At 34.7% G+C, this 27,810-nt stretch overlaps 1 protein-coding gene across 2 annotated transcripts in view; it reads left to right on the forward strand.

The window, feature by feature from the left end:
• LOC136034651 (GTP-binding protein REM 1-like) overlaps window positions 1-27,810 on the forward strand; it is a 106,154-nt gene that overhangs the window by 38,171 nt on the left and 40,173 nt on the right. For both annotated transcript variants that reach the window (XM_065715958.1, XM_065715959.1), the window contains exon 4: window positions 24,169-24,254. In XM_065715958.1, the coding sequence (XP_065572030.1) occupies window positions 24,169-24,254 (86 nt within the window). The remainder of the gene's footprint in view (window positions 1-24,168; window positions 24,255-27,810) is intronic.

Raw genomic sequence — 27,810 nt, forward strand, 5'->3', positions numbered from 1 at the left:
GTAAAAAACACACTTTACTATTACTCGAAATGAAGAATAAATAAACCAAAACCCTGAAATACGGTTATTTCTCTCTATACAACTGAAAATTTCAAGTTCCGATACAAATTAATTAAAAAAAAGTTCACAAAATAAGTTTTTCAAAGAAAAGCAAAGAACTCGATTAAACCAAAAATGAGTTAAAATAAAATCAAATAATCTACAAAGCTTAAAACTACCACAAATCAGTATCGATAAATAAATAAAACCCAAAACGACCAGAAATCGTAATAAATAACCGAGTCGAACTCAAACTCAAAACAAGCAGAAATTAGCATGAGTAGGGTTCAAAACTCCTATGCCTTCCCAAAGCCATAATATAATTTGTAATTTACGGAAAAATTTACAAATGAATGTGCATTGTCAGTTTAATAAACATATACTGATATTTATTAATCAAAATGTTTATAATGTTTGATTTATTAAAGTTATAAAAGTGAAAATATTTAAATTTTTTTCAGTTAAGTGCAAGTTATGTTCTGGCCTTGGGAATGTATAGGGGTTTGAACCCTATTCATGTAGATTTCACATCGTTTTGAATTTGACTCGGTTATCAAATCGTGGTAACGAACTGTAGATAAGGAGCGACCCGGCTCAATAGAAACCAAAACTCTAAAAAATAGAATTTTGATACCAATAGCTACATCAAAAGAATCGCATTTTAATGCTGATTTTAAATATATAAGTTTCATCAAGTTTAGTCTTATGCACCAAAAGTTACGAGCCTGAGAAAATTTGTGTTATTTTAGAAAATAGGGGGAAACATCCCCTAAAAGTAATAGAATCTTAACGAACATTACACCATCAGATTCAGCGTATCAGAGAACCCTACTGTAGAAGTTTCAAGCTCCTATCTACAAAAATGTGGAATTTTGTATTTTTTGCCAGAAGGCAGATCACGGATGTTTGTTTGTTGTTTTTTTTTCCTTTTCCCAGGGGTGATCGCATCGACCCAGTTGTCCTAGAACGTTGCGAGTGGGTTCATTCTAACGGAAATGAAAAGTTCTAGTGCCCTTTTTAAGTGACCGAAAAAATTGGAGGGCACCTAGGCCCCCTACCACGCTTATTATTTTCCCAAAGTCAACGGATCGAAATTCTGAGATAGCCATTCTATTCAACGTATTTGAAAAACCTTATAACTATGTCTTTGGAAACGACTTACTCCTCCACAGTCCCCGTGGGAGGGGCTACAATTTACAAACTTTGACCAGTGCTTACATATAGTAATGGTTATTGGGAAGTGTACAGGTGTTTTCAGGAGGATTTTTTGGCTGGGGGGAGGGGTTGAGAAGAGGGGGATATACTGGGGGAACTTTCCGTTGAGGAATTTGTCATGGGGGAAGAAAATTTCCATGAAGGGAGCACAGGATTTACTAGCATTCTTTAAAAAAAAACAATGAAAAAATAAATATGAAAAAGTTTATTTCAGCTGGAAGTAAGGAGCTGCATTAAAACTTAAAACGAACAGAAATTATTACCCATATGAGGGGCTCAACTCCTCCTAATACCTCGCTCTTTACGCTAAAGTGTTTTTAGCAATGTCAACTATTTATTCTACGGCTTTTGTGATTCAGGGGTCATTTTTAATGAATTGGGACAAAATTTAAGATTTAGTGTAAAGAGAGAGGTACTGACGAGGGGGCGAACCCTCTCATATGTGTAATAAAAACATGAGAATAAAACATTCTTTTCGTATGCTAGTTTATGAGTTACGTATATCTTTTACTAATAAAAAGATTCGTAAAAAATTAAAAGTTCTAGTTGCCTTTTTAATTAACCAAGAATTGGAGGGCAACTAGGCTTCCTCCCTCGCTCTTTTTTTCTCAAAATCATTCGATCAAAATTATGAAAAAGCCATTTAGCCAAAAAAAAAAAATATGCAAATTTCGTTTTAATTATTTCTCTGCAGAGAGCCAAAATCAAAACATGCATTGGTTCAAAAACGTTCAGAAATTAAATAAAAAAAACAAGTTTTTTCAACTGAAAGTAAGGAGCGACATTAAAACTTAAAACGAACAGAAATTATTTCGTATATGAAAGGGACTGCTTCCTCATCAACGCCCCGCTCTTTACGCTAAAGTTTTTTACTGTTTTAAAAAGAAGAGTTGAGAGAAAGAGTCAAACTTTAGCGTAAAGAGCGGGGCGTTGATGAGGAAGCAGCCCCTTTCATATGCGAAGTAATTTCTGTTCGTTTTAAGTTTTAATGTCGCTCCTTACTTTCAGTTGAAAAAACTTGTTTTTTTTATTTAATCTATTGTAATCTCTGTTCGTTTTGGGTTTCATTTATTTATCAATGCTTACTTGTCGCAGTTTTACGCTTGGTAGATTATTTTAGTTTTGCTCATTTTTGGTTTGATGTGTTCTTTTTTTTAATATTTATTAATCTTCAGTCAATATATTACAAAACATTAACTTCACAAAAGTTAATAACTTTATCCGATAAAGTTATTATAAAGGTTATTATAAAGTTATTATAACATCTCCGATAAAGTTTTGATAATTTTCCCAAAGCATCTGCTGGGAGTTCTAAAAATTCAGCCGGAACGGGTATGGAAATCGGTAATGGGTTTGGAAGTATCTTCTTCTCCAGAGCCATTTTTACCATAGGCAAAAATTATTTTCCTCGAAGAGCCCTTGGCGACGTGACGGCAAACGTCCTTACCAGAATATTGAACAAAGCGATGATTCTCATGTTAACTCCTGCAAACACGTCTTCCGTTCCCCCTTCAGCCTATAAATGTTAATGACTATTGAACTAAGAATTACTGAATCTTTTATTCATCAAATAATTAATCCTCTTTACTAAAATTCTCTGAACATCCTAATTTTCAACTTAAATTTTTTTTTATTAATCCTTTCTATTATATTTAAAAATCATATTCTACCTTTCTTCAAAAATTTAAATATTTAAATTATAAATAAATAAACCTATTACATTTTAGATAAAATTTAAATTAATAAATAAAATTTACCGGAATTAAAATTAACATACAACTAAAATAAAAACGGTCACTAGTTGCCCACAGCAGCAAGGGGCTGCTCCCTTCTCATCTTAAAATACACTTCAAATACATAAAAACGTTAAACGCATTAAAAAAATCATCACAATTTACATTATTTAAGATAATGCAGTTCTTTGATTTTCTTTGAAAAACTTACTTTGTGACAAAAAGTTTTATTTTAATTAGTTTTTGTTCGTTTTATATTGACAAAGTCTTTTCATGGAAAAAGAAAATGATACTTTAAATCTTTTCGATTTTCTTTAAGAGTTTAAAGTTTGGCCTGCTATTAGTATGATGAAAAAAATTTTTGAACAATTTTTAACAACATACACCCTTCTAGAAATTTGGACATAAGTGGGCAAATTGCAAAACTGTGGGGGGGGGCTCACCGACGCAATAGCTTTTGAAATACAGTTACAAGACCTTTCAGCTAAGCTGAACAAAATTACTATTTTAAATTTTGATTGTACATATTTAGAAAATTATGAGCTAAAGAGGAGGGCTGATTGCCCTCCAATCAATTTTGAATCTTAAAAAGGGTATTAGAACTTTGAATTTCCATCCAAATTAGCTCCTTTTAAATATCAATGATATTACTTATTATGATAGAGCAGCGCTGCCTATGACATTGGTAATACGCCCTTGTAATACTTGCATGCGTATAGTTTTTCGATTAATTGAAACTCCCCCTAAGCGTTTCAACTTAATGCCCTTAAGTGTCATTAGTCGCAGTAATCGTAGAAGTAGCATCAAAAGTATACACATAGTGGGTTCTGGCTAGTTCAAAATCCGTCACAACTTACCCTGAAAGGTCTAACTTAAAATTCTAAGTCGTTATTGTGATATTGCTTTGTCACCCTATTGACGATCCACATGATCATAGTTCGTTTTTTTTTATTTAGTTGATCATTTGCCTCAGTATGCCCTGAAAGCTTCACCATTATACCCTTATCTTGTACAGTAGCAATAGTTGTAGTAGCAGTAGTAACATTAGTAGAAGTATGCACATAGTACCTTTTTTTTATCAGCATCCCCTTTAATGCACGATAAAATTTTTAGTTTAACACCATCAACCGGTCCTGGAGTATTGCTGATACCTCCTCTTGACAACGTAAGTGGGCATAGTGTGGTTCGATTTATTTCAATTCAGTTACAATATTGCCCAAAATTTTCGCCTTAATACCCTTAGATTTTTTAGTAGTATTAGTAGCACCAGTAGTTATAATATTAGCAGTAGGAGCAGAGTTAATAGTAATAGTTTAAGTTTTAGTAGCAGTAGTAGTAGTAGCAATACTAATAATAGCTGCAGTAGCAGTAGTTGTAGGAGCAGAAGCCGTAATATTAGGATTATGTAAGATAAGGATTATGGTCTTATGGTCAGTTAATGCCTTTTTGATAACCTGCATACGGATGGCAGGTTGTTATCCATACAACATAAATTTCTAGAAAAATTCTCTCAAAATTTCACCTTCATACAAAATTCGCTATTTTGACAATCTAAATGCACATAGTCTCCTTTGTTAGTTCAAATTTGCCATCAATATTCTTTTAAATCTTATATTCATAGACTTAGCCTTAATAGTACTATTATCACAGTAGTTTCAGTGGTAGTAAAATTAGTTTCAGTGTTAGGGTTGTATTAGCAGTAGCAGTAGCGGTAGTAGCAGCAGTATTGTTAGCGATAGAAACGAGCGGATATTCCCTTTTGGTCAGTTGAACATCGCTTTAATGATGCCCCGGTAGTTTCAACTTGACACGTTAAGATGTTCCAAAATATTGTTGGAACAATGTGCTCGCTTTTGACACCCTTTTGACGTCTTTTTCGCCTTAATGCTCTAAGCTTGAAAAGTTGTTGCAATTGAAGTAGTAGTTGGAGTAGTTTAGTAGCAGTAGCAGTACAAGGAAAAGTAGCAGTGGTATTAGTGTTAGTAGTGATATGGATATATTACCTTTCTGTCAATTGATCTTACCCTTTAAGAATTCTCCGAAAGATTCAACTTAATACCTAAATCAGTTCTTGAGATATGCCCTTTTAACAATCTACTTGCGCATAGTGTGTTTTGATTGAGTTCAAATTCCCCCCCACACATTTTGTCAAATTTTGACATGCTTGTAACCTTAATTTTATTAGTATCATAGTAATAGTGGTAGTATTAAAAACAGTAGTAGCATTAATAGTGTATAATTATTAGCAGTAACAATAGTAGCAGCAATATTAATAGCAGTAGTAACTGGTAAATTTTACCTTTTGGTCAACTGAGCATCCCACTCATGATGCCCATGAAGGACATCTTATCAACTTATCATACGTGATATCACAACTTATCAGAACCTGATTTTGGAAAGACATGATAAGTCTTTCCAAAAAAATTGCTGATTTGACCGTATCAGCAATCTGTATGCACATAGCATGTTTTGATTTAGTTTAACTTTCCGCTCAACGTTTCCTTAGATACTTTTTTCAGTATGCTCAGCCTTAGTAGTAGGTACAGAAGTATTAGCACAAGAGATGCAGAAATAACGTCTTATAGTTTTCTGCTTAACTTTTGATGGTCTAAGCTAGGAAAATATAAAACAAACCAAATTCACCAAAAAATTTAAATTGCCCCGAGGGCATGACAAAACTTCCAAATAGAAAAACCCAAAGAAGGAATTATATTTCGGAGAAACTATTGTAAGCTCCAGTTGTTAGGAGATCGAGACCTGTCGAACCGCGTTGGAAAAAAAATTCTAGCTGGTCCAGAACAGAAGTTACCTCTAGAACGTCGAAACTTCGGAAATTATTTCTTAGAGAACGAAGCAACTTGGTATATAGAACACTTCACTTCTTCTTGCATACTTTTCATAGCACTACTCGATAAAAATATAAGAAACATCAAAATCGAAAATTTGAGAAAATTCCAAAAAAAATCGGAACAAGATGGACTTTTCCGGAATTATTTCCGGGAAATCTGTAAGAGCTACGGAATTTTGTGCTCCGGTTCTCGAAGAGACAAATGAAAGTTCTATATGAGTTCAGCATAACTGTATTTCTAACAAGTTTATTTCCGAAGCTAGGGTCGTCTTAACTTGACGCCAAACATCGAACGCAGTTTCTAAGAAAAAAACGGTTTTATTTTTTTTATGGAAAACTGTTAGAAATTTTAGGAACTTCTCTGGAACTTTTTTACTCTGTTTCACGTTTCCCTTTCCTCTGAAAAATCTCAAATTTTTAACTCTTACCACTTCGGAGCTACAGGTCGCTGATCACGGTGAAAAAAAAAAAAAAAAAAAACTACGAAAGCAGTAGTGTTGCTCCGCAACACAATTACAGAAATATCAATATTTTGGGGACCACTTGCTTGAATTTCAACTTTAGATATGATTGATATACCAATAATTTTTTTTTGTTTTTTAACTGAAAAACCAGCTAAAGAATAGATGAGCTCCAATTGGAAAGTGAGCAATTACCTTCCCCTTCTAGAGTTTAAAAAATTACGTTTCTCTTTGTATCTTCATGATCACTCCATGCTTTTATTTCCACTCTAATTTCAATTCTTCCCGCTAATCGACCAGAAAAAAGTTCTTAGTACATATCGCGATGAAAGCAGAAAGAAAGCTGGCAAGAAAAAAGCTTTTTTTTATTACTTTTTATAAATACGGGTGTCTATAATATCTGAATTTCTCAAATTTATATTGATACTAACTTACCCTTCGCGCGTTGCGGCGACCTCAAATGAAAGGAAATTCTGGAAAATTCCCCCGAAGAAAACTTTCCCCTGGCAGAAAATCCCGAATATATTAGTATAATTTACAAAACAGTGATTGGAGGAAAGGAACAATGAATTGAGATTCTGTTTGGTTAATAGTTTGATCTGACATCAACCAGTTCGTGGTAAAGAACTGTAAGTAAGGAGCTATCCGGCTCAATAGTAACCGAGACTTTAAAAAATAGAATTTTGATTCCGATAGATACATCAAAGGAATTGGATTTTTATGCTGATTAAATAAAAAAACAAGTTTTTTAACTGAAAGTAAGGAGTGACATTAAAACTTAAAACGAACAGAAATCACTCCGTATGTGAAATGGGCTGTTCCCTCCTCAACGCATCGCTCTTTGCGCTAAAGTTTGACCCTTTCTCTCAGCTATACTTTTTAAAACAGTAAAACTTTAGCGCAAAGAGTGGGGCGTTGAGGAGGGAACAGCCCCTTTCACATAAAGAGTAATTTCTTTTCGTTTTAAGTTTTAATGTCGCTCCTTACTTTCAGTGATAAAAACTTGTCTTTTTTATTTAATTTCTGAACGTTTTTGAGTTAACGCTTGTTTTGATTCCGGTTCTCCACAGGTGAATAATTAAAACGAAATTTGCATTTTTTCTTTTTTTTGTCTAAATGGTTTTTTCATAGTTTTGATTGAACGATTTTGAAAAGAAAAGAGTGGGGGAAGAGGCCTAGTTGCCCTCTAATTTTTTGGTTACTTAAAAAGACAGCTAGAACTTTTAGTTTTTTTACGAACGTTTTCATTAGTAAAAGATATACGCAACTTACGAATTAGCTTACGTAACGAACTTCTATATTCGTATGTTTTTATTACGTATGTGAGGGGGTTCGCCCACTCGTCAATACCTCACTCTTTATGCTAAAGCTTCAATTTTGTCCCAATTCCTAAAGAATGAATAAGAAGGGCCTCAGATTTCCAAGCATTTTTTTAAAAACGATCAGAAATTAAATATAAGAAAACAAGTTTTTTCAGCTGAAAATGAGGAGCAACATTAGAACTTAAAACGAACAGAAATTATTCTGTCATGAGGCAGTTTATCCCTTTTCAATACCTTGCTCTTTACGCTAAAGTTTTTTTTAGTATCTCCAAAAGAGATATTTATTCTAATCAAACGGTTTTTATGATTTAGGGATCATTCTTAAAGAATTGAACAAAATTCGAACTTCAGCGTAAAGAGTGAGGTATTCACTAGGGGTTGAACCCCCTCATATACAAATGTTTTTGTTCGTTTGAAATTTTTATGCTGCTCTTTACTTTCAGTTGAAAAACTTTTTTTTTATTTAATCCAGCGATAATGTGAGTCATGTTTCTGAGGTAAAGACACTGGATTTTATTGACTTAAAGAAATTATTACATATATGCCGGGAGGGGGGGTTACTCTTCCAAAATACTTAAGCTATCTAAGCTATTTTTTTAACATTAAAAAAAAGCTTCTTATTGTTCTAATTAAATGAACATAGTGTATTAGGAGTTGTTCCTAAGGAATTGGGATAGAATTCAATCTTTAGCAAATTCTTTACTTTAGAAAAAAATTGTTTTCTTATTGAGTTTCCGATCATTTTTTAATAGTTCGAGGAAATCTGGCTGCTGATCCAGAGAAAAATCCCTCCTCCCCAAGGATCTATTCTCTAGACAATTCAATCCCGGTGAATATTTACCCTGGACATCTTATTATCTTTATCTTATTACCTTGTTTACCTTTAACATCTCTACGCGTGCAATTGATTCGGCAATGAGAAAGCAAGGCAAGATGAATTTCGTATAGGAATTCTGGCAAATTTCCCCAGTGTAAAATTTCCCCTGAAAAATTCATCTCCTGGAAACTTCATTCCCCATGGAAAATTATCCCCGTTAAATATCCCACCAGCAATAGTTCCCCTCTGCCCCGAAAAATGTACGCATGATTCCCAATAACAAATACTATAAATGGGCAAATTTCGTAAAAAACATTTCCTCAGGGTATGTGGGAGGTTCATGATATACCAAAAGGCAGAGTTATTTGGCATTTAAACTATGCTGAACAAAACGGCTATCTCAAAATTTTGATCCGATTTTTTTGGCCATTTAAAAAGGGCACTAGAACTTTTAACTTACGTTCAAATTAGTACTCTCACGATATTCAAGGACCACTGGGTCGATACTATCATCCCTTGGAAAAAAAAAAATAAACCAACAACCGAACAAACACGCATCCGTGATCTTTCTTCTGGAAAAGAAAAATTACAAAATTCCACATCTTTTCAGATAGACGCATGAATCTGATGATGTAATTTTCATTGATATGTTACATCTAAAATTTTATTCTAAAAATTTTATGGGGTGTTTTACCCCTTTTCAAAAATCAGGTAAATTTTCTCAAAACTTTGATGGGTAAGATTAAACTTAATGAAACTTATATATTGGAAATCAGCATAAAACTCAAATCCTTTTGATATATCTATTGGTATCAAAATTCCGTTTTTGAGTTTCGGTTACTATTGAACCGGGTTGCTCCTTACTTACAGTTTGTTACCACGAACAGTTTGAAAAATATATCTGACTTAGCTTTGCAATTAAGGAACGATCTATCACGTAACCATAAGAAATGGAAAAAAGGAAAAAAGATATATACAAATGGAAACTTACTAAGGTTTGTGGAAAGCGGGGAATTTACAAAAAGAAAAGAAGACATCAATGTGACAGATAATTGGGCGTCCTACAACACTTGAACTTCAGGATGCTGGGAAGACTGACACACAAGGTAGTCTTTAAGAAACAAAGCACATTTACATTTACAACTGTTTACCGTTGTTACATTTGCATTGTTAATTTACGTTGTTATTTACGTAATTTAACATTTACGTAAATAACAAATAACAAATTACGTAAAAATTATTATTTATTTACATTGTTAATTTACAGTTGTACATTTACAACTGATAGTATTTAACCTCTTAAGCCTGTGTTGAAATTCGCTGACTTCATAAGTACTGCAGGATGCCATTGAATCTAGTGACGTTATTGTGATTATAATTTCAGTGAAGCTCTTCAGTAGGACATAAAAAAAAGTATAAAAGTAAAACAATGACTTCTTCTCAAGGTCTTGTAAACAAAATTCTTGGCAACCAAACTTTTGAAATGTTGACAATTCCTGGGGAATTAATTTGCGTTATCTTTGTCTCTTTTTCAGTTAAAAAAAGAAAATAAATATGTTTTTTTCGTGCTGACATCAAGAACAAGATTCAATGTCAAAACCAAATCTTATCCAACACAGTTGCCAAAAAATCACTCCTCGATGCTTCTCTTCGAGAACTAATAGAAGAAACGCAGCTTCCAAATGAAGAATTAAAAAATAATAAATATTGTTTATCGTTAATAATCATTTAATTTCATTTTTCTCATGACCAAATTGCTTCCCCCCTCCCAACTCCACCAAAGAGAGCGGATCTAGTCCGGTTATGTCAGTCACTTATCTTGGACTTGTGCTCTTTCCACCAAGTTTCATCCTGATATCTCCGCTTTAAGCGTTTCCAAGATTTTCGCCCCCCTCCCCTAATGACACAGGACCCGGTCGGGATAAAAAATCACAGATCTAAGTTTCGAGGTCCTTCTAAATGCTTATCAGGGGCGGGTTAATTCTGAAAAATTAGAAAAAATGAGGTATTTTGAACTTACGAAGGAGTTATCGGATCTTAATGAAATTTGATTTTTGGAAGTATATCGAGTCTCAGAGCTCTTATTTTAAATCCCTCATTTTAAGTTTCGACCTGATCCGGTGACATTGAAGGGAGTTGGAGGGGGAAAACGGAATTATTGGAAAACGTGAAAATCGAGGTATCTTACGAATGGGTGATCGGATCTTAATGAAACTTGATATATAGAAGAATCTTATCTCTCAGATGCTCCATTTTCAATTCGAATCATATCCGGGGACACAGAGGGTTGGAGGGGGGAAACAGAAATGTTGGAAACCAGAAATCCTGGAAAACCCTTACAGTGGAGAAATCGGGATTAAACTTGATGGGAAGAATAAGCACAAGTTATAGATACGAGGTTGACATAATTGGTATTGATCCGTTCTCTTTGAGGGAACTGGGGGTTTTGATTTGGAAAAATCAGAAAAATTGAGGTATTTTTAACTTAAGAACGGGTGACCGGATCTTAATGAAATTTGATATTTAGAAGGAGCTCATGTCTCAGAGCTATTATTTCAGATCCCGACCAGATCTGTCGTGATTAAGGGTAGTTGGAGGGGGAAACCGGAAATCTTGGAAAACGCTTGTAAATGTCGTAGATACGTGATTGACGTAACCGGACTGGATCCGTTCTCTTTGGTGGAGTTAGGTGGTGTGGTTTAGTGCTTTAGCGAGTGTGGTGCTTTTGGACGTGCTAGGACGATGAAAATTAGTTGTTGTGTCAGGGAGCTGCTCAAATTGACTTGCTAAAGTCGCTTTCCCCGATTCGACCATCTGGGGGGCTGAAGGCAGAGGAAAAATTAGAAAAATTTAGGTATTTTGAACTTACGAGTGGGTGATCGGATCTTAATGAATTTTAATATTTAGAAGGACCTCGTGAATCAGAGCTCTTATTTTAAATCCCCACCGGCATTAAGCCTCTGATTTTCCTTTTAAAGCAATCTATTGATTCTTAGAATTTTGCTAGAGCTCATACCATATGAGCTCTTGGCTCTTGGCTCTTTCGACCTCGTCACATGTGCCATATGAGCTTTTAGCTCTTGTTTTTATTTAATTTCTGAATGTTTTTGAATTAATGCATGTTTTGATTTTGGCTTCCCCATATCAATAATTAAAACGAAATTTGCATATTTATTTTTTTGGATAAATGGCTTCCTCATAGTTTTGATCGAAAGAGTTTGAGAATAAAAGAAGCAGTGGAGGAGGCCTAGTTGCCCTCCAATTTTTTGGTTACTTAAAAAGGCAACTAGAACTTTTAATTTTTTACGTAGGTTTTTACTAGTAAAAGATACATGTAACTCACGAATCAGCTTACGTAACGAACTTCTGTATTCGCATGTTTTTATTACGTATATGAGAGGGTATATGAGAGGGAAGAGGTGAACCGCTCATATGCGTAATAATTTCTGTTTGTTTTAAGTTTTAATGCTGCTCCTTACTTTCAGTTGAAAAAACTTTTCTATGTTTGATTTTTCATGGTAATTTTTCTAGTAATGCTAGAAAATCTTGCGCTCCCTTCATGGAAATTTTCTTCCCCCATGAAAAATTCCTCCATGAAAAGCTCCCCCATATATCCCCCTTTTCTCAGTCCCTCCCCCAACCAAAATGCCCCTAAAAACGTATGTACACTTCCCAATAACCATTACTATATGTACGCACTGGTCAAAGTTTGTAACTTGTAGCCCCTCCCGAGGGGACTGTGGGGGAGTAATTCGTCCCCAAAGACACAGTTATAAGGTTTTTCGACTATGCTGAATAAAATGGCTATCTCAGAATTTTGATCTGGTGACTTTGGGAAAATAATTAGCGTGGGAGGGGGCCAAGGTGCCCTCCAATTTTTTGGTCACTTAAAAAGGGCACTAGAACTTTTTATTTCCATTAGAATGAGCCCTCTCGCAATATTCTAGGCCCACTGGGTCGATACGATCACCCCTGGGGAAACAAAACACAAACAAGCAGATAAACACGCATCCGTGATCTGCCTTTTGCAATCTTACAAAATTCCAGATTTTTGTAAATAGGAGCTTGAAACTTCCACAGTAGGGTTCTCTGATACGCTGAATCTGATGATGTGATTTTCGTTAAGGTTCTATGACTTTTAAGGGACGTTTTACCCTATTTTCTAAAATAAGGCAAATTTTCTCAGGTATCTTTCTCGTATCTTTTGATGGGTAAGACTAAACTTGATAAAACGTTTATATTTGAAATCAGCATTAAAATGCAATTCTTTTGATGTAGCTATTGGTATCAAAATTCAGTTTTTTAAAGTTTTGGTTACTATTGAGCCGGGTTGCTCCTTACTACAAGTTCGTTACCACGAACTGTTTGAAAAGGGTATTAAAACTGACGAAAAGTCAAGGTACTGAAACTAAGTACTAGGTAATTCAGTACTAAGGGTACTGAAACTTTCATGGTATGTTGAGAAGTTGTTGAAGCGAGATTGGGAGGGGGGCAACCAAACTCCCTCCTTGCTGAATTTAGTCACCCCTCTCAACCCAATATTGATCCAAATTTTGAATCTGTCATTTTTTCAAACAGGTCAAAATGCTTAATAGCTATACCTTCAGAGATGACATGCCCCTCATAGCTCCAGGGCAAGGATTGTAAATTATACATAAACACCAAAAAACAAGAAGAACAATAAGGAATGTCTCAAGACAGTGGGAAACAAATTAGAATGAGTATTTCGGCCCTATGTCCAAGGACCGTCCTCAGCAATACAAATAGGAAAAAACAACTTACAAGAGGATAAAGTCAATAAAACCAAAATGAACATTTTTTCAAAAATCGAAAATGATTTAAAACACGTTTTTAATGCTAGCCTATCTTTTTCCGCTGCTGATCTCATAGGTCTATTTGTGACAGGTTGGCTGGCTGGGCTAACTAGGCTGTCATTAAAAACGTGTTTTTAAATCATTTTCTTTCATTTCAATGAATTGCTTCGTTTCATCACAATTTATTTATTAGTCCTGGTTGAGCTTCGCTGAGGTAAGGATGCTGGGACTGTTTTGAAAAAAAATGTTCGTTTTAGTTTTATTATTGTTATCCTCTTGTAAGTTATTTTTTCATATAGAAATTCCCTATTGTTCTTCTTGTTTTTTGGTGTTTATGATGGAAAGGCAGTGTGGTCTTCGTCGTTATTTAAATCATACAATCTGCCCATTGTTTACATGTAGGATTTTGTTGTTAGGAAAAGGGTATTAAAACTGACGAAAAGTTAACGAAAAAGTCTAAGGGTATTAAGGTGAATAGAGGATGTTGAGGGGTATGTTAAATTAAATCGAAAGGCACTATGTGCATCGAGTTTACCAAAACAGAGGATCTGCAATATTTTGAGAACATTTGAAGGTATTAAATTGACCCTATTAGGAAATGTTGAGGGGGTGTTGAAAACTGATGGAGGGCTGTCAACACCCCTCACATACGCTTTTCAGTTGTCATCCCTCCAAAATCGTGCAATCAAAATTTTGAAATAGCCATCTTGTTCAAAACAGTCTAAAGGTCGAATAAAAAATATTGGGATGAGGTAAACACCCCACAGTTTTGAGATGGTTGCCGAATCCAATGAAACACACTGTGTGCATGTTGATTGTCAAAAGGGCGGACCAGCAATATCTAAGGAACGGCTGAGCGTATTAAGTTGGAATATTCAGGGGATGTTGAAGATCTATTTGTGGGCAACCAGGCCTTTTAGATACCCTCTTCCCTCTTAAGTGATCAAAAGTTGAAAAAAGAGATTTTGTTAAAACAGTGTAAGGGTCTAGTAACAATGCCTCCAGGGATGTAATGCACCCCACAACTTCTGTGGCAAGGATTGTAAACTATGCAGGACGCCCTATTTTACATGAAGGATTTACTGTTAGGAAAAGGGGGAGTGGGATCCTGGGTGTGTTTGGAAACGCAATAGTTATTAACGTGAAATCTCGCATTTTTGCATACAAGTTATCAGCAGCATCTGAGTCTAGCAACTGCTTGCAATTGGTATTACATCTAGTTCTTACCACAAAACGAACAAGAATTAAAATAAATAAACATACCAAAAATATAAATAACAGGTACTATTATGGATGAATAAATGAATATATAAAATGAGTATATTTATACATCAAATATACTGACGAATAAATATATAAATATAAATGCGTCATTTACACTTTACTGAAAACGAACTGTATCACATATACTTTCATTTATATTTAAAACACTGAAAAAAAAACAAATAGAAATTACAGTGAAATAAAATGTTGGATTACTGTATTTCTAGTAATTAATTTCATTATATGTTAAATATTCAGTCTATTACCAATAGTTCTCCAGTCATCTAGATTATTATAGTGATTTTTTTATTTACATATCGTCGATTTTCTATTTAAAAGCAAATTCAAATTGTTCAAGATATACATAGTTTTCATTTATAAGTGACGACAATTTTGATGAAAGGAGGTTTACACACTTTCTAATGAAATAATATAAAAATCAGAGAGAAGAGAAACAAATGAAACAACCGTCTTTGCCGGCAAAATGTGTAAAGTTTCGAGATTTGGAGGATAAAAAGAAATAAAGTTAAATTAATTGAGGAGTTGAATTTAAGGGTGATTTGAGATCAAAGTAGTAGACTCTTTTACATATTGGAAAATATTACAGGATGTAAGATCGAATAAAAGAAAATAATGGCGGGATTGTAGTTTGAGTGGACTTGAGAGACTTGGAGATAATCTTATCGAAGGTTATGAGGTAACTGATAAAACAAATTAGTGAAAATTTGGTGAAAAAAGACTATCCTTTTATGATGTAACCTGACTTCATGGAGATTATATTTAGCGTATTAGTGTAACTTACATTTGGAGTGACCGGATCTGGTGCGGATAGTTGGTTTGTAACACTGGATAATTTTTCCTGTGTAATTGTTAGTCCAGCCAATCCATTGGTAGAATATTCACGCATTTGTTCAATTTACTTTCTCACCCGCCACAACCCCTGATGTTTCACTTCTCGGAGATTTATGTTGCTCCAGTGAAATTGTTTGTAGCGAATTGAACCGTCATTCGCTAATTAAGTGTTAAAATTCAATATATTATTTAAATATGGTATTGCGCGTCACTTATAACTTATAATAGTAATTGCATATTGTCATTTTTGCTGTGTGGTAATTATTGAGTTTGCAGCAACAAATATCATGCTTATTTTCACATTCAGTTAAGATTTTGATTATTTTTTGAAAATAGATAATGGATCAGAACATGAAAATTTCAAACTTCCCGACTTACAAAGACTAACTGGCTCTAAAGGTGATAGATTGCACCCACGCTGGTTAAAGTAGGAAGTGAGGTTATCAGCTGGTTTTATATTAAATCAGGAGTTAAGCAGGGTTATGTTCTTTCCGCCTTTATATGGATCATTTTGATGGACTTTGTCATAAGAAGCACAGGAAAGGCAATGGGGGACCACGGAATCAAATGTGGAGAAAAAAAAACTCTCGTGGACTTAGATTATGCTGATGATTAAAGCATCCTAAATGAAAGTATGAGCAAAATGAATGAACTTTTAGAGGTTTCGTGAATTTAGGGCACTAGATTAGGTTTGAAAATTAATGTTAAGAAGACTAAGTCACTAAAGCTAGGAATAAGTGAAGATGAAAAGGTGACGTTGGGTAACGTCACCAAATATCTACACCAGCCTCTTAATTAGCCAATGATAGTTTAATTCGCTACAAACAATTTCACAGGAGCAACATAAATCTCCGAAAAGTGAAACATCAGGGGTTGTGGCGGGCGAGAAAGTAAATTGAACAAAGGCCAGAATATTCTACCGACGGATTGGCTAGACTAGCAATAATACAGGGAAAATCCTCCTGTGTTACAAACCAAATATCCACACCAGATACCGGTCACTCCAAATGCAAATTGCACTAATACTCTAAATGGAATCTCCACGAAGCCAGATTTTACTAGAAAGGATAGTCTTTTCTCACCAAATTTTCACTATTTTGCTGTATCAATTACCTTATAATCTTCGACACTGAAGATCATCTCCAATCCCACTAAGTCCGCTCAAACTACAACTTTGCATTTACTTTCTTTTATCGATCTTACACCCTGTAATATTTTCCAATATGGAAAGATTCCACAACTGTAATCTAAACCCACCCTTAAATTCAATTCCTCAATTAATTCCACTTTATTTCTTTTTGTCCTTCAAATCTCGAAACCTGAGTCATTATGCCGGCAAAGACGGTTGATTCCTTTGTTTCTCTCTAATTTTTATGTTATTTATTTAGATTTAGTCTAAACCTCCTTTTATCAATATTGTCGTCACTTATACAATGTATTTTCCCTAGGTAGAGCCAATCTCGTCAAATATTCAATAGCAATAGGGTTATCAATTCTTTGTTTCTACGCACAATTTTATGGGATACTACATAAGCTAAATCGACCCGTATCCTCGGAACCAAGTGTTCGATTCACTACCGGTCCCCAGTTGTGCCGCTAGTCTGTAGCTACCATTAGTATTTGTTCTTAGTGCCGCAAGCGTACATAGTACAGCGTCCCAGTGCCACTGCTGATGGTGCCAGGGTACGGTATCACGATAGTGATGGTTCCACAGGTTCTACAAGTCTGCTGTCTTTGGTTTCCATGCTGTGGGCCTACCACAAATAAACCAGGAGGTGCACGACAAATGTACTTTCCGTGGTATGTTTATACGACAATATGGGCCCACGGTATAAAGCCCAAAATGCTTCTTCAAAAACTCTTAATTTACCTCAAGAAATATGTTTCAAATTATACAAGACCCTTCCCCCTTGTACCAAAACTTTACCCTTTTGCTCTCTCTAGACTCTGTCTTGACCAGTTGAAAAGAAGTCGAAAGTAAAAGTAAAAAAGCTTACTTATATTCAAATCAAATTCACAACAAAAACTAAACTCAAAAATTAACTTGGCCTCAAAAGGGAAAAAACACAACTAGGCAGAGCTCCTGGAGACCAACCAAACCTAAATATGGGAAAGGTGTGTTGTAAGGCAATGCAACTTATGCAATGTATAAACTGACCTCCCTTTTTACCCCGGTCGAACTCCATCCGTACCTAGCCATTTAAAGAAACTTTTTTCCTTCGGGATGACTCATCGTAATTGCGCAGTTTCTGCTCAAAGCTAATTAGCAAGTCTGTTAGAAGTTACCCAAAAGTTCACGTGAAAAAGTAAGACCAAAAGACTGCGAAGCATTTAAAAATAAAGGAGGGTGAAACAGAGAGTCCCAAAAATGGCAATAATTTTAAATAAACAAAAGAAATAACAAAAAAACATTTATCTGGTAATTAAGGCCAAGGGCACAAACAGATGTCAATCTCAAAATTTGATCGAGTGGCCTAGGGAGTTACAGGAGAGTAGCAATTAAGGGCTTAGGAGGCTGCCTTTAAATAACTTTTGAATCTAAAAAGGGCAGTATAACTTCAAATCCCATTGCTGTTCCTAGGATTTTGCAGATACGGCATTTTGATAAATTGAAAGAAATTTATGTCTTCTATCAAGCTCTACCCTTTCCAAAAGTCATAATTCAAAGTCCACTTGTTACCCTCTGAACTCTGGCTAAGTTTACCAACTTCTTCAAAGTTTAAACGCAATTGCTTAAGCTATTCCAAAGATTTTGAAAATAATTTAAAAAATCAGTTGCACTTAGTGTCTTTTCATTTACTAGGGTTTGCTTAACGTTTCCAGAGTATATTGTTGGGAAACTCTGAGAAATCTTGTTAAGGGAAAAATCTGCAATAGCTCACTTAAAATACGACTAATCAGGAATCAAAGGCTCTCATTTCTAAAATTTATTTTTAGAGAACCTGAAGAATCATGGTCTAAAAAATGATAAGAGCTCACTCGAATTAAAATTACTCAGGAACCAAATATTTATTTTTTGCCAATTTTGAGGCCCCATTCCTTCCATCAAGTTTATAATTTTTTTGGACCGGAAATTTCTCTGAAATATTTTAGATACTCAGACAATAAGGATCAAGTATGCCCCCCCCCTTTCCATTACAGCTTCTATGTAAGTAATAGGCAACTTATACCAGGGGTAATGGGAGTCCCTGTGATCCCTGGAGGCATATTTATTGAACCTTTAGGCCATTTTGAACAAAAAGAAACAAGCTGTTGCCAGGCTGTTGTACACATGGTATCTCAATAGACTGGATACGCATGCTGTCTCTTAATTTACCTTCGCACTCCTTCCCAAGTCAAATTCTAAAGCCCACCTGACCTCTCTCTATGATACTTCCTCAAAATCTAAATTTGATCCCTTCAGATGCTCCCGCGATCTTGGAAATAATTTGAAAAATGAGGTTCATATAGTGTTTTTTAGTTGGGTATGCGTGTCCTTTTCAGAATTTACTACTGGAAAACTCTGGGAAATTAATGGGAAATTTTGCATAGCAAACAATACGCAAGAGCTCACTCGAAATACAACTAATCAAAAATCTAAGAATTTTAGCCCATTTCTGAACAGAAAGGCAATCTAAATTAAAGTCTTGAACAAAATGACAATCTAAAAAGCTTGATCATACATCTTGGGTGGTGGGGGGAGAGTATTTAGCAACAAAGGGCATGAGAGAGAATAACTGGTTGCACTTAAAGCACTTTTGACTCCCGAAAATGACATTAAAGATTTTAAATTTCAGTCGAATGAGCTCCCTCCAAAGTTTCTACGGAAACCCAGTTCAGATGAAGTCATCCAGATAAAACGGCAATATTATATGGAAACAATTTCGGTTTTTACACAGGCAGTGCTTCTGCCCCACCTATAAAATGTTCAGCCTAATTTAGAATGAAGAGCAAGAACAGGACATATTCCTTAAAACATCTCTAGAATAAGCTGTTGAAGCTAAATGTAGCTATTTAAGCAAATAAGTCAAAATAAATTCTGAAGTTAATGAACTTGAATATCAAACCCACAGCAACAACCCATTTCAAACCGTCACCGAATCGGAGGGATATCTCTAAGAAACACGAACAAAATTAAGGATCATTATGTATTGTTAGATGCATTGAAAACGACTCTACTAGCGTCAGCAGAATTCGAGAGAATGGCTCATTGCCTAGTTTTATTTTCTATCCCATTTCTACGAGATTTCTAAGGATTTTGGAAAAGGTCCTGGAGAATTAATAAGTCAGTGAAATAATCGAACTTGAGAGATCTTGATTGGAAACTAAAACCAAGGAAAAGCAAGGCAATATTACAGATATTAGAGTTCGAATAGTAATTAAAACAGGGAGAAAAACATTTATGCCTATTTGTCAACTTAGTTTGTAAGTGCTAGAAATCTACAAGGATATTAATGATACAAATATTGTGCTTGGCAAAATGATGCAGATCAAAGGCAAACGTTTATCAGAAACAAAGCTCTAGTGCTGCCTTAGTCAGTCGACCTGTATCGCCCTATGTATTGTTTTTTCCCTACCGCTTTATATGGAATGATGGTCGTAGAAACTTAGGAGGGGGCTCATTCAATGGAAAATTGAAAGTCCTAGTTTACTTTTAAAGGGTTTAGAGCTGTTGGAGGGCAAACGGCCCCCCTCTTTCGTTCCTTTTTTAATACCCATCTCCATGACATCCGATTGCAATTTCTAAATAATTAATTTTCTCGAAATAGTCTGAAGGTCCAATAAAAATGTCTTACCGGGTGACTCGACCCTCAGATCTTCTCGAGCAAGAACTGTAAATTATTTAAATTTTCGATTCTTCAGAGATTGTTTATATAGTAGGAAAAGGGGGGGAGAATGTTTGATCTTGGGAGTCCAAAGGGAGCCCTAACTTTTTCATCGCAGTCTACCAACTTCTCTATTAGAACAGTTTAAGCTTAAAAACTCAAGCCCTTGGGCTAAAGGAACCCTAGTGCAAAAAATACTCTTTTAGGGCATGAGTCCCCAAAATGTAGCCACAAAAAGGGTCCAATTTTTCCTGGTGTGCTTAAAACCTTTATCTTTCAGTCTCTGGACCATCAGAAACCTACCCAATGCACACAAAAAAATAGAAAATATAATGTGTTTTCATCCAAAAATGGGGCCTGAAAAAGTTTCAGTTTTTTTTTAAATTTTGGCTTTCGTTCCCAAGGTATAAGATCCAAAAATGGTTCAGAAACCTATTTTGGATTAGCTTGAAAATCCTAGCCAAAACTTGTTGGCCCTGATAAGTTTTGAAGGTGAGCCTTACGTCTCTAGAACAAGAGGAACCAAATGTAAAAAAAAAATCTAGTTTTTAGGCACGGCTCCCTCAAAAATAGGACCTAGAAAGGGGTAACACCATTTTTTCCCAAATCGGCTCAGAGATTTTATTCTTAAAAAAAATATTGACTCATCAGAAAAAGGATAAAAAATTGATTTCATTTTTCTGAATAGCTTTACGTTTACACTTTAAAACGACAAAATTCCCAAATCACCTTTTATAACTAAGCTATTAATCCTCTCATTTACCCCCAGTACCCTTCTATATTACTGTAATATTTCTTATGTAATACCTGTATCAAACCCCCCAATTCTTATTTTATACTCCATTACCGATCTAATCATAGATTCAAACACCCGCTTCTGTAAATTAATATCTCCGAGACCTAATGATTTGAAGGAGCTGCTTAAAACCATACCTATTACCCTTTTCCCCTCATTTTTAACCAATTCTAAATACTTATCCAACCCAACATCTTTTATTAACCTACACCCTAAGTAAATAAACTCATCCAAGACAAGTGAATTTTTACTTCCAAACCTAAAATCTCTTTCTTCCTCTTTTCACTTCTTCCAAAAACCAAAACTACTGATTTAGTAACAGTAAGTACCAACTTTTTTCTCGTAGATATCCCTCTCAAATGTCAAAAAGCCTGTGTAGGTTTTTTTTTCTGGGTCAGACAACAAAACAGTGTCATCAGCAACCATTAGAGCAAAAAAACAGCGTCAAATTAAGCCATACCACGGGTGCCTGGTTTTGCTCAACCCTAGCCTCTAAATTGTTCTAATACAACGAAAGGAAACCATGAAGCCTTGTTTTAATCCGAGTCTACCTAGCACAACTCTAGAGACATATTTCCGGACCCTTACTACCATCCATACTAACAAATAAATATAACCAATATTTCTACAAAACGTGTTAGAAGGCATATTTCAATAGTAGTAAACCCTTTATTAATAAATCCCTTCTAACCTCCTCAACCGCTCCCCTATGATCTAGAAACGCGAATTTTTTAATCTGCCACCCTTCCTACTAATATACTTTTTAAATAACTAATCCTCTGTAAAAACTTGATCTAACGCAGAATAGTTTTTCTTAAATTCTGCCTGTATTTCAGTTAATTTTCTCCCTATTTCATATCCAACATCTAATCTTCTGTGTAGATTTTTACAAAACCACTTACCCAGACACTTCCCCAAGTGAATATTTCTATAGCTAACATGTGAGGATGCCAGTGAGAACAATTGAAGTTGACCATCCTGAAGGCCACTGATGCTTTTGAAAAATACAAGAAAATGTTGGATATTACTGAAAGTGCCCAAGTCCGGGTCCAAGTCCAGATACAAATTTGAATACTGTCTGTTCCAAGTGCAAAGGATCCTTTCATGTTCTTCAACTCCTTCAAAATTTTCACCTCTGAGGTATCCATTACAAGCTCCACATTGTCTTTGTCAGACGTGCTTCAAGCGTTTCAAACACCTCTAATATATGTCCGATTTCTACTGTCGAATCCTCACTCCCACCTAGTCTTTCTTTTTCTTTGTTTTCTAAACATGCTGGCCAACTTTCCTCAGGCGGTATTAACTGTGCTGGCTTTCTACATTACCTTTGAGAAGTTGCCCAGTTTTTCGATTATTACTGAAATAAAAAGCTTTCCTAAGTTGATTTGCTTTCTCCTCTTCAAATGCACATTTTTTCTTTTAATCAATCTTTTGTATTCTTTGTGCTTGTATGCTTCTTCACATTGCCTTAGAATAACTGTACAATTTATCTTTCTCTTCCTGGCAACAAATTTTCTGCTTTTCCACTGTAAGTTGCTACCACTTCCTCTGCAAAGAAAAGAGGCCTCGTCAAAAAAAGGCCTCTTTTCCTCTCCGCCATTTTCCTCTTTTCTGACTTCTAGTGAAAATAATTCTAAAAATCCTCACTAAGGAATCTTCAATTTATCCTTTCTTTTTATTGTTACCACCTGTTCCAATTCATGCTGGAGCTCGTCTGATGACATATATTCTTTATATTAATCTATCCATCCTGTTTAAACTTTAATACTGAAAGTCTGTGCTGTGGTTATCGAAAACGCGCTGCTGCTGCTGCAAGCAGGGTTGCCACCCGATGAAAAAACACTAACCATAAGTGATTTTTTAGTTTATTTAGTGATTTTCTTCAACAATGTAGAAATTTATGTGCTGATTTAGGGATTTTTCTTTGTTTAGATAATATAAAAATCACTAGAACGAGAGATGAATCATTAGGAGTGGCAATCCTGGTTGCAAGGAAGAGTGAAAAATAGTCCTACTTATCATTTAACGTTTGAATCACGTTTTTATCATGCTGTCCTTTTTTTTTATCAGTGGTCTAAAGTCAGCAACCAGCAACGGTAAATGTTGGAAATTTGATAAAATGCTGCGGTAGACTATAAGGACTGTGAAACGGAGAAGAAAAAGTTCCACTAAGCGACGAGTTCGTGCAAAATTTGCTGTAACGCAACTGCCAAGGAAGTAAACTTTTTTTTTTCTCTAGTCTACTTCAAAAACCAAAATGAAACTAATCTCTTCGGGATCACGTAGCGAAAGAATTCTGCAGAGCATAAAATTATCTCTTCGAGCCAAAATACCGATGATTTGTGACCAGGTCGCAGCTAGAATTGGTGAAAAGTAAGGTTAACTGTCCTAGTTGCATTTTTTGGTGGTTCTCATATAATCAACCTCTTTGGAAGGGGTGTGAATTCTCTAAACTCATATTTTCAGAATATTTTTCCAATAGCGACTATCATATCTCAACCAAACATTCTTGGAATTAAGAATGAGTGCCCCAGCTATACTTTTTGGACCTCCATACCCATTCCGATTTTTCTGCGTGTGTGGAAGGGAGACGTACCTATATTTAGTAATTTAAGAACCTACCAAAACTAATTGTCCGGCCGTATCCAAACTGGGTAGGAAGTAATAATAAGTATTCTAGTTTCTTTTCTGGGGGGTTCGCAGCTTGCTCAATCCAATTTAGGGGGGATCCTAAATTCTCATCAACAAGATTTTTGCCAGATGAAACAAGCCTACATTTAATTTTTGTTGCCATAAGCAGTATATGATTTTATATTTTTCTTAACTGTTATATTCTCTTTCAGAATTTACTTGTATATGAGCTTGTCAAGTCATAGCTGTATTTCTTAAAATGACATTTGAATTTTAATATTGAAACATCTTAATTTATCGATATTTGAAATATTTTCAGCAAACAGCGAAGGAAGCTGAAGCTGTACAAAAGAATTGATGTCTGAAGCTCATTATCTTCGATTCAACTTTTTCTCGTGCTACAAAACAACTTTTTTTTTCGTTGGATAGAATTTAAAACTTCTGTCAGATAAAGGTCCCTAATGAAAATCAAAGCGGAAAATCAATAGCTTTCAAGCCCCCTTTACAATTGAAACATCTTGCTTTTACGATTCGTAATCAAGTCATTGTTGACAATAGCTTTTGTTTTCAAGGAGGCGATGAAAACGAGAAGAATATATTCGTAACTATGGATGGCGAAGAGACAGAATTAACTTTCAGGACAATTAGGAGTGTTAAGGTAACGAATTCTACTGATTTGTTTGTGAGAATATTAGTATTGTTCAAGACCATGGTTGGAATTTAAATTTGAAGAGGTTGGAAAAATGGTGTATCCCACCATAAGGTACTTACACCGGGTTGGTAGGTGGCACTTGTACGAGGCATGGAGAAACTGGAAGGGAAACAATCGCGCCCACTCTTTCTGATATCTCACAATCTTTACGATTTTTCCAGTACTCTCCTATAACTATTAAACAATTGGCCTGTATTTGCAAAAATAAAAATTTGCGTTGGGGCCCAACAACACAAACTCAACTTTCCCCTTTTTAATTACTCAAGTTTTCTCTTTTTTTGCTCCGTGTACAACTGTCTAAATCATAGGCAGTTCAATTTGGTGCTGCCCAAGTAAATGACGATGTTGGCACAATAAATTATTTATTTATTTGTTTTAGACTAGGGTACTTCGTAACGAAGGAGTTGTCGTAGAAACTTTGAAAAGGGCTAATTCAATTGGGAGTTGAGAGGGCTAGTGCCATCTTTAATAGTCAAAAGTGATTAAAAATCAAACAGCCCCCCTCAAACACTTATCATTTCCTCAAACACATCCAGTTAAAATTCTGAGATATCCATTGTATTCAATGTAGTTATAGAAGTCCAGAAATTAGGTCTTTGAGGATGACCCCCCCCCCCACAGACTTCAAGGTTGTAAGTTGGGCTATGGGTTATAAGTTGTGCCCTGGGGGCATATAAGGTTTTCATAAAAAGTGTTATTGTAGGAACTTCAAAAAAGGTTCATTCAATTGGAAATTTTGAAAAAATAACAAATAAATGAAAGAAAACGAAAAACAACAAAAAGACGATCAATAAGAAAGTAAAAATACAAATAAGTGTGTATTATCAGTTTAATGTAGTCGTATTGATTTTTATTTCTTAAAATATTAATAACATTTGATTTATTAAAGTTATAAAAGTAAAAACATTTAAAATTTATTCTTTCAGTAAAGCGAAAATTATGTTCCGGCCTTGGGAAAGCATAAGGTTTTTAGCTCTTCTCATGTTAATTTCTACTCATTTTGAGTTTGACTTGGCTATCTACTTTAATTTCTGTTCTTTTTTGGATTTAATTGATTAATCGATGCTGATTTTTGGTAGTTTTACACTTAGTGAATTAATTGATCCTTTTTTTTGTTCATTTTTGGTTTAATGAAGTTCTTTACGTTTCTTTGGAAGAAGTACTTTTAATTAGTTTTGATTATAAAGGAGAAATAGGTGAACTTAAATAGCTGCTTTTATTAAAAAATTCGACTGTCCAAAGATTTATTTTCCCACGTACAATAACCCATTATGAATCTTTAGGACATAATAGAACTTTGTATTCCTAGAAAAAAAGTCTACAGAGTCAGGGAAGGGGTGTCAATTTGGGAGAAGCGAACACTCTCCCCGATTCTAGACTTATGAAAAAACCCCTTGTTTGGTATTTTCGTTGTAAAATATCTTTCATTGTATTTTCAATGAGAAAATTGAAAAATTTGCCACGCCCTCCAAGATTCTTAAACATGCATTTGCCCCCCCCCCCCCTACACTCTACATTTTGCGAATTGACGCAACTGACTCAATGTTTTTAAAAAAATAACTTCAAACAAATTCACCATTCTTAATATCTTTAATATCGTCCGGTTACTGACTGATATAGTTAAATGAATACAAGCCTTAGAAGCCCTGTTTTAGGTTTCTTTGACTGAATTTCACACAAAGGAAATGAACTTTTAAGAAATTCTTATGAAATACGTTCCTCATGTTGTTGAAAAACGTGATAGTAGCGATCTACTATCAAATAGATGACCCGATCAACTACTATAGATAGAAAATATGTTCTATCTTAGCTAGAAAGAATTTTTACATTTTATAGTTGTGCCAATTTAGGAAAGTACAGGAGGAATTATTTTTTTTAATGGTAATACAAAAATGTATTTTCAAAATCAGAGAGAGGGCATTTATTCAATATTTTAATTGACGATGCAAAAAAAAGTTTTTCCTAAATCTAGGGGTGCAATTGCCCCCTAGATCAGTTGGCACTGCTGTGCTTGTATTTTAACTTTTAATATTCATGCCAATCAGAAGTAAGTATCCTTGGTGCCTCCTATGAAAGCCATAAGCCTTAATATATGTGCCGCTTCTTCTGTCAAGTTTGGCTTATACATGCTGCTTTGGAAGTGTTAGCTTGAAGGCTCAGTGAAAAAATTTCAGGTCTTACCACGGTAAGGTATTATTAGACGCCATATTTAAGGTATTATTAGACGCCATATTTATGCATGAATCTCCACCCTCTAAAATCAGCAATTTTACAATAAGACTTGTGCTGAAACAAACACTTAAAGGACAAAGTACTTATATTGTTGTAATAAAAAGCCTTAGTTCCATCCATTCACCAAGCCAGAACAGAGATTTTTTCTTAGAAAAGGATCTACACTTGCTTGAAAACACGAAAACCATTTTTTTTCTATTGATTTTCTACCAATATTCGACGTATATTTAGTCTAAAAAACCTGTACATTTGTTTGTATATTAAAACCCCAGTAGAGTAGAAAAAACATCGTATCAAAAATCCTAGGCAAAAAATTCCAGCTTCAGTTTTGCTGCTTGTAAAACTGGCAGATTTACTGTTATATTATGATAATATCAATTCGGCAAAATTTAAATGATTTTAAATGTTTGACAATTTCAGGTGACTAAATATAATGTTAAAACTACTTTAAACATAAATAGGATTAAATTTACTTTTCTAAACTCTTAATATAATAATAATAATTTATTTTTTGACCCGCCACAAAAAATCAAAGCGGAGTATCAATAAAAGAAACAAAACAAACACTACACAAAACAGAAAAAAAACAAGAAACTAAAGCAAACGAGTAAGGCCTCTGTGGGCGGGCAGATATGCCTTTACACTTCAGTAATTCAGTCTATTGCTTCTAATGCACGTGCATACACGATTGGAAGTGCATAGCAAGTGATGTATTGTACATGCTACTAATTAGTCACTAGTGGCAGCACAGAAAATATTCCTTGAGAATTTTTAATTTAACTATTTGTTAGAAATAACTTTCACTATATATATTCTCTCACTGAATAGAGACTGAAAATGCTTTCAATGGGTTCTTAAATAAAAATTAACTTCTTATAAATTTTGCTTTCCAAAGATTTGAGAATACGCTAATTTAAAAAACTTAAAAAGATCTTATTAAATGCAAATACAAATGAGGATTTAAGTTGTCTCTTATGCTATCGCCTAGTTCAGACAAGTTCTAAACACAAAATCAAGCCCCTATTATGTGGTTTTACTTAAGATACACCATGTAAAGTTATCGGCCGTTCATGTTCGAATTGGTAGCCTCTATGGAAATAATTGAGAGAGAAAACATTTATTATCTAACCAATAAAAAACAGTAAGAACAGCCACCCCGAGAAGTAAAAATTTGTCCGAGGGGGTGGCAAAAATGAATTAGAAAACAATACAGGACAAAGAAAAAAATTATTTATAAAGCCAATAGTACGACCTAATCGGCACCACAAGC

This window comes from Artemia franciscana, chromosome 13 (genome assembly GCF_032884065.1).
Source record: "Artemia franciscana chromosome 13, ASM3288406v1, whole genome shotgun sequence".
Taxonomy (NCBI): Eukaryota; Metazoa; Arthropoda; class Branchiopoda; order Anostraca; family Artemiidae; genus Artemia; species Artemia franciscana.